The 8,083-nt window shown below is 35.2% G+C and overlaps 1 protein-coding gene across 4 annotated transcripts in view; it reads left to right on the forward strand.

Annotated features, from left to right (window-relative positions):
- The window catches only part of LOC111144895 (PMS1 homolog 1, mismatch repair system component), an 89,258-nt gene extending 81,377 nt beyond the window's left edge, over window positions 1-7,881 (forward strand). For 3 of the 4 annotated variants that reach the window (XM_022499495.1, XM_022499512.1, XM_022499503.1), the window contains 3 exons: window positions 391-521; window positions 4,397-4,557; window positions 7,641-7,881. In XM_022499495.1, coding sequence (XP_022355203.1) covers window positions 391-521; window positions 4,397-4,557; window positions 7,641-7,805 — 457 coding nt within the window. In that variant the 3' untranslated portion in view covers window positions 7,806-7,881. The remainder of the gene's footprint in view (window positions 1-390; window positions 522-4,396; window positions 4,558-7,640) is intronic. The other variant, XM_022499486.1, reaches the window with a different exon arrangement.
- Window positions 7,882-8,083: the final 202 nt, after the last annotated feature.

An 8,083-nucleotide genomic window follows, 5' to 3' on the forward strand; every position in this document is an offset into this window, starting at 1 on the left:
ATATGATCGGAACTTTACTAAACCCTTTGATCTTAACAACAACCTTATGATAGAATAATAATAATATAACAATGGCATTATTTATAAAGTTTTCACTTGTATTTTATAGAGAGAGCACAGTTTTTGATCTCACATTTAGTTCATAATGTTCTAAAAGATAGAAACTGTCTTTTGTGTCCATTCTTCCTCCTTTCTGTATGCTGTATATAGTAGACTTCTAAGAGATATTAACAGAGATGTAAAAAAGTAAAGTTTCTCACAGGGCTACTTACATCTTTGTATTTTGTTACGAATCATTTTTAAAGGGCCCTTGCATTAACTTTTTTCCATAAATCCTCTTATTTCATTTTACATATTTAATAAGTTAAAGGACCATAATTTCTTTTTCAGTCTTTTTAATGGATCTCATTATTTAGAGATTTTATGTAAAATGACCACAGATGATCAGAGATACAGTGGATCAGCTTACCTGTCCGATCCTCGTCTTACAGCAAATGGTTTCAAGATAAAATGGATACCAGGTATGAAGATGTGGTTTACTAGTTCCTGATTTAGTAAAAGAAGTCTTGTTCCAGAAGTTTCATTTGGGTTTCGTAATATATATACTGGTATATTTTTGTCTCACCAAAAGTACAGTGTCAGCTACATAAAAACAATCCTATTTCAAAAAGGTAATCCCTGAAACTAGGAAGTTTGGCATCCCTTTCAGTCTGTTACCTTGCATTTGTGTTTTCATAGCTAATCGAGAAGTTTCATTGTAATTTTTGACATCTTTGGCACAATATGCCTAGTGTATTTAAAGTATTTAATACTCCTTTGGATGATGAAAGAAATAAATGTGTAGTATATCGGAAAGGTCTAACAAAAATGGCCATCTCTTTTCCTGTTTTGCCAATTAGATTTGTAACATCAGGAGTCTTACTATTTGGAGAATGATTTGATTGCATTGCTTTGCTAAAAAGACTGTGATAACACTATCTTCTCTGTATGGCAAGTCACTGGGTGGAGAGAAAAGTAAATCATTCTGGGAAGCAGACTTCTGTTTTCCTGGTTGGTCTCTTCTCTATTCTTTCATAACTTTCATACTTAACTCTTTTCTGCCCTGCCTAGGCTGGTCTTGTCCTATTATTTTCCCTTTGTCTGGTCTCAAGGGTATCATGAAGAGTGATGCCACTATTCCCCCTCCTGCCTGCCACTAAACTTGTCATAACCAATATACAGAAAAAGTTCAACCAAAACAGAGTTGAAGATTTTTATAGGGATGTTTTATTTAGACGTAAAAAGAAAATGAGTAAAAACAATTGTATGAAGCTATGAAATTAAGTATATACAGAAAATGGTTTGGTGCTCCAAACTTCAATTTTACCTACTTCTGCAGTTTTAGGAGCACCTGCCCCGGACTTCTTACCTTCTGTCTCAGTCTTGGATATTTAGATTTGGAGTGGACTCAATGTTTTCTCATCATAACAACTAATAATTATCGAATAATTATAATGTACAGGGCACTATTCTAAATAGTAAATGTATTAATATTAATTAATAGCCCTATGAAGTAGGTTCTCCATTTTACAGATGGAAAAATCAAGACACAATGAAGTTTGCTTAAACATACCAGTTAGTAGTAGAACCAGGATTTCAACCCAAGCGCATTTACAGTCTAGCTTTTAACTAATTTGTTATATTGTTTCCTACAAAAATTGAGATATTTACTTCATAAAGTAGTTGTGAGCACTAGAGAGGTACTTAGGGAAATCAGTTAGCATAGTACTTGCCAGTGGTAGGTGTTTGGTTATTCTCTTTTCTTCCCATCTTCCAGTACCCCTTTCTGTAATTCTTTTAGTCCTCCCAGAAATCTTTCTTCCTCGAGACCCCTAGCACTTATTTGAAGTGTGAAACAAGGGGTGTGTATAGGTTTGTGTGTAATAAGATTTTTTTTTCTTAATCTGTTTTTCTAACGACCTATGTGGTATTGCTGGCAGGTGCCACTCTTTTTTTTTTTTTTTTTTTTTTTTTTTCCATAAAAAATAGTATCACAGCAATTTTTTTTAAAAAGTTAGAATAACTACTTCCTTGTCTTTTCTAAGAACATGTTTATGCTTTCAGCTCTTAGCTTGTGGGTAGTGTTTTTTGTTTTTGTTTTTAAAGATTTTATTTATTTATTTGACAAGGAGAGAGCACACAAGCAGGGGGAGCCATAGAGGGAGACGGAGAAATAGGCTCTCTGATGAGCAGGGAGCCTGATACCGGGCTCTATCCCAGGACCCTGGGAACATGACCTTTGCCGAAGGCAGAGGCCCAACAGACTGAGCCACCCAGGTACCCTGTGGGTAGTGTTCTTTAAGTCCTGTTGAATACTAGGTACTTTACAAGGCACCAGAGATATAAAAATGAGTAAGAGTCACCTGCAAACTGACTTGATTTGGTTGGAATTAATTTTCTTAGATAGTCAACAGCATTATTTAACTTAGCAGTAACAGATCAAATTTAAAACTCTGGTTTCGTCTTTTTTAAGCCTTTCTTTTCCTTCATTAATTTTTATGTCACGTTTTCTTAAAAACCATTTCTCCTCTTCGTGAGTTTGTTTTCTTCGACGAACTTTGGATGAGCAGTTTGCCAATTGTCACTAAACACCTTTGAATGATAAGGACGTTTAAAAGAGAGGAGGAATACATCTAACTCTGAGGGAAAAGATTCTGAATGTGATCCTAAGAATTTTTCTCATTCACAGGATTAGTTTTTTGTTCTGCATCAATAAGAATTCTGTATTTTAAGAAAGTGAAAACTTGTCAAACCACTTACTCATTTGAAATATTTTCCCTGAAAATTGGGACACATTTCACAGAATCTTATGGAAAATTCTTGAAAGTTTATTGTTACGTGGTTCCAAATGTCTGTAAGTTTCCCATATCAGAATTTTACAAACATGGTGATTAAAATATTGCTCAATTTCCTCATCTACTGCCAAATACTGTACCCATATCCACAAGTAATTCTGTGAAAAGTGTATGATTTTCCAGGGCAAATCTAGTCACTATTAGACTCTTCAGTCTAATTGTTCTATAAAAGGTAAAGAACCAGCGATAGTGAAAAGTCTGTGGGCTAATATTTTTGTAATTTCCTTCTCTATATATGCAAAAAGATGTGAACTATAATACTCTGCTTCTTCCTCTTTGCCTGTGTAAATCCTGTTTCAAGTCCCATTTAAGTTGCCCTGGTTGCTCAAACTCTTATTTTGTCTTCCTTGACCAAACTTTGTGTTCTGCTCCTCAGTGCCTGATTATAGATCTTCTGTTACTCTCCAGTTGTTTCCAGGGGTGCCTGCTCTGTTTAGTGCACCACCATTGCATCTTCTCCAGGTCAAGAAAGTTATCTCTAACTGGAAACAGATTAGGGATAGGATCACTGATGTCTCAGGACCTGAAACTCTTCAAGCTGTATCACTCCTCTTTTTTCATTCATCTGTTGATAGCTGCCACTTACCCAATGTTGAACTGTCTCGTTTTCTTAGTTCTATATAACATGGGCAGGCTTAAATATTAAGAACACTGTTACACAGATAGAGCCAAAGAAGTTCAATATCTGCTGTTCTGCAACATCTTAAAATGCATTCTAAAGCCAAATTTGATCCTTTGGAATATATGCTCTTATGGATATTTTACCTCATGATATATCTAATCATGTAGCTTTTTTTAGTTTTATTTTAGTCACTAAATTATTTAAAGTACTTTAATAAATAATGTCAGTTTTAAATATTGTTTTACTAAGATATTTTGAGTAAACATTACTGATTAAACAGTATTTCATTCTCTCAAACTAGTAATATATTAATGTTACTATTTGCAGTATATAAGTGTGTCAAATCAGTACTATGCATACCATAAACTTCGTGTTTATCAATTATATCTCAATAAAACTATAAAAAATAAATTACTATATGAGTATTTTTATAAATTGTAAGTTAAAATAATCATAGAAATAATTCAGGCCTTTAAGTTAGTATTAAACTAGTAGAATAGACTTTGAATAGAATAGCAGCAGTTGTTAAAACACTTAAACCAGTTTTATTTTAATAAATGTCATGGGACTTCATTTTCTCTCCAAAGTAAGAAATGTTCTAAACAAATGTAGGGAACAGAAGTGCAATAACTAAGATTAAATTAAATGATATAAAGCACATGTGGTGTCTCTGACGCTTATGACTTAATGTGAAGTCCTATGGGAAATTACTATTTGTTCTCCAACTAAGGAACAGAACTTTGTCCTGACTACATTAAATTCTAAGGAAGGTTCACTAAATGTTTTTAACAATGATTTTGTTTTTAATAGACATTTTCTGGAATATAATTTAAACAAAACTAACCATATCTACATGTGGTTTTATTTATTTTTCTTTTAGGCATTTCCATTGCTGAAGACTACTTGGAAATAGAAGAAATGGCTAATTGTCTCCCATTCTATGGAGTGATGGACTTAAAAGAAATTCTTAATGCTATATTAAACAAAAATGCAAAGGAAGTTTATGAATGTAGACCTCGCAAAGTGATAAGCTACTTAGAGGTATTTATTATTAGATTATGTAGGTTGGTTGGATTTTAACATACTTAACGGTTTCTTAATAAAACAGTAAGTTTTCAAAATAGTAAAGTTTCTGTAAGGTCTATTATTTTTTCTAAGAAGAAATACTACTAAAAAAAGAAATCCTTAACCTCTGCAAGAGCAAAGAGAGATAAAGTGAAAGATGTATTATTGAATAAAAGGAAATTTTAGTTACCTAGGAATATCTACCACAAATAAGAAACATAACAGTGGGTTAAAAAATAAGTTCTGATGTAATATGGGATGGAGGAAGATTATAAGGTTTTAAATGTCGTATAGGATAGTTGTTGGAAAGTAATAGTGAATGTCTCAATGTTTGAATTTTCTCCCTCAAGTTTGGTATTATTTCAAAAACAAATCTGAACAAAAATAAGATTTATTTTCTCCATTTAAAAAAAAAAAAAAATGGGCCATTTTTGTTTAGAATATAATCATGATGTCCCCACTGTATTCTGAGGGCCAGACTTCAGGAAAGTCCACTTTTTACCCTTTCTGAAGATTGTATTCAGTAGCATTCTATAGGTCCTTCAAGAGCCTTGACTTGTGGACTTTCCTAGCCTATTGCATGAGCAATTTAATACTGATAGTTTCTAATGACTTCAAAGGAATCTTCTTGTGAAAGAGGTAGAATAAACTTAAATGAAGGTTGAAGGAGGGTAGTATTTTGTATATTGAAAAACCATGTGGGAAGAAATATGATTTCAGAAACAACAAAAAAAAGTGGTTGGCATTAGGTATAAATATTTTTACTAATATTATACCTCATTACATTAAGTCAGTTGTGAATTGATTGTTTTGGAAGAGAGTCTAGGGAAAAAAGAGAACTTCTATAAGATCTACAGGTATACTTACGTTTAAAGTCAAGCTGAATAAGATAAATCAGAAATAAAGACAGGAGAGTGAAAGAAAAAACAGTAGAGGAGTAGATATAAAGGTCAAGGGAGGAAAGAAATTTGAAAATGAGAAAGTAGTAGCAGATTCTTTATAGGGTAATAGTTGCTTGAAGACCATTTGGTATGGTTGCTGGATGGCAATGATAATAGAAAAGTAGTCCAGATGCAAGACTCGCCAATGGCAAAAGAGTAGGGCAGTAGTGAAAAAGTGTAGGCAGCAAGTCATATGGTGGTAAAAAGAAGAAGAGAGATTAGCTTGTCTTTGTTATTGGTGGAAAAGACTGACATAAAAGATTGGCAAGCAGTTCCAAAAGAGGCAGGAAGGAAGACAAGGGTAATGATATAAGTTTTAGAAAGGAGAAACTTCTCTCAATCAAGAGCAAAAGGGAAGGAAAGTAGAAGTAAAACTATTTTCAGGTAAACTTGAGAGAAGTCATGTATGATACATGTGATGAAGGTGTAGGAGAAGTTACCTCCTGAGAGTGAAGAGGCTAGGAAGGCATTGGGGATTTGAGTATAGTAGAAAAGATCCAAAAATAAGAGCTGTAGGTACTGTAAGAGAAGATTGATTAGAAAAGACTAAGATGTCCAAATGGCCTTGAGCACTGACAAGAGCTAACATTGGTATTGGATCCAGCCAAGATAGTTTGGTGATTTTCTAATAGTACATGGTACAGTTTATCCAGGTATAGGGATTACAAGGTGAATATGGTAGAACAAGGGGGTGAGTGAGCACATTTGAACCCATAATGTACACAAGAAACTGTGTTAGGTCCTAGAAGATTTTAAAGATGAATTAGGTTCTGTAAAATTTTGTAGGCGAGGTAAACACAACACCAGGCGAGGTAGGCACAAGGCAAGATTTATTAAAGGCATCTCCAACGAAGTTTCAGGGTTCAGGAGAAGGGGAGCCAGGAAAGTCGCGCCAGGAGGAGGTGGGCACCCTCTGGCAAAGTTCCGCAACTCTGGAAAGTGGAGTCGGGGAAGTCGCACTGGGAGGGAGTTGGTGGGGGTCTTTTATCCGGCCAAGGCAGGGCATGGGTTCACATCCATATATGGTAGGGTATTTGGTGATAGGAGGGTATGGGGTGGGAGGCTCTTGATACTCCTGTTTCCTGCATAGGTATCGGGTTACCTATGGAGACGAGACCTGGGCATACATCCTTTTGGTGGGAGAGTCAAGAGTTAAGGAATGGGGGGAGACTGGAAGATGGCGGCCCCGGCGGTCATTTCTAGTGTTCCTCCTGCACTCCCAGAACCGCCGACCCAACAGGTTCTAGTAGTAGGAATCAAAAAGGAATACAGAAAGCTAGAAATAGTATCTTTAATGGCTTACTATCTGTGCCTTACGTAGGGAAAGATGACAAGAAAGGTGCTGGTGCGGCAGAGCAATAAAGAGGGACTGAGGAGATTAAAGGTCAAAGTGAAGGAAAAAATAGGTTTAGTTGGAAAGGAGTAGGATAATGGAAGAGGGTATGTGGTTAGAGAATTATATTAGGCTCAAGCTCTTTGAAGTACAATTTGTTTTTAAATAAATTTTAAAAGAAACCAGCTTTGCTAATACCATTTACCCCTAAATGCTCAGTTTTCGTATCTCAGAAAGCAGCATCACCATACCAGAAATGTGGACATTACCCTTGATTCCGTATCCTTCATAACCAGTTCATCAACAGGTTTTGACTTTACCTCCCGTTCATGTGAGGACTCTTTAATTTATTTATTTTTATTTGTATTTTTTTAGAGAGGGGTGTGGGGAGGGGCAGAGGAAGGAGAGAGAAAATCCCAAGTAAGTTCCATGCCCAGTGTAGAGCCCAACCCCAGTCTCTATCCCACAACCCTGAGATCATGACCTGCGTTGAAATCAAAAGTTGGACGCCCAACTGGCTGAGCCACCCAGGCGCCCCAAAATTTTGTCTTTTTATCTGTTTCGTGTCTCTGCACTAGAATAAAATTTAACATGAGCAAGGATATTTGTCTTATTCTCCACTGTGTGTAAAATGTACAATAGTGATGAACATGTAATATGTGTTTAATATGTGTGTGAATGAATAGTAAGAATATAATCTGTTTTCGGTCTTCTTTCTTGTCAGGAATAACGGGTTTTCTGCTTCAGGGTGTATCATGGTATAACATGTGACTTTCTCTTCACAGGGAGAAGCAGTGCGTCTCTCTAGACAGTTGCCCATGTACTTATGCAAAGAGGACGTCCAAGACATTATCTACAGAATGAAGGACCAATTTGGAAATGAAATTAAAGGGTGTGTTCATGGTCGCCCATTTTTTCATCATTTAACCCATATTCCAGAAGATACCTGATTAAATATGTTTAAGAAAATTTGTTACTATTAAAATTGTTTTGGTAATAAAATAATAGGAGTCAGTCTTTAAACCATTTTTGTATTATCATGTGTTAGTTATAAGTGACGCTTCACTGACTTTTATATTTTAAAAGATTTTGAAAACTTTAACGTCAACTATTCGATTTTTTCTCAAGAACCAGCCTTCATAATTATTATTGGTTGTAAACTCCAAACTGAAAATACCTAGTATTCTTGGGTGGTTGATTTACTAGGGGCTGTGGATTGAATTGTGTC

Source organism: Enhydra lutris, unplaced genomic scaffold, assembly GCF_002288905.1.
Source record: "Enhydra lutris kenyoni isolate GAN:26980312 unplaced genomic scaffold, ASM228890v2 scaffoldscaffold1, whole genome shotgun sequence".
Lineage (NCBI taxonomy): Eukaryota > Metazoa > Chordata > Mammalia > Carnivora > Mustelidae > Enhydra > Enhydra lutris.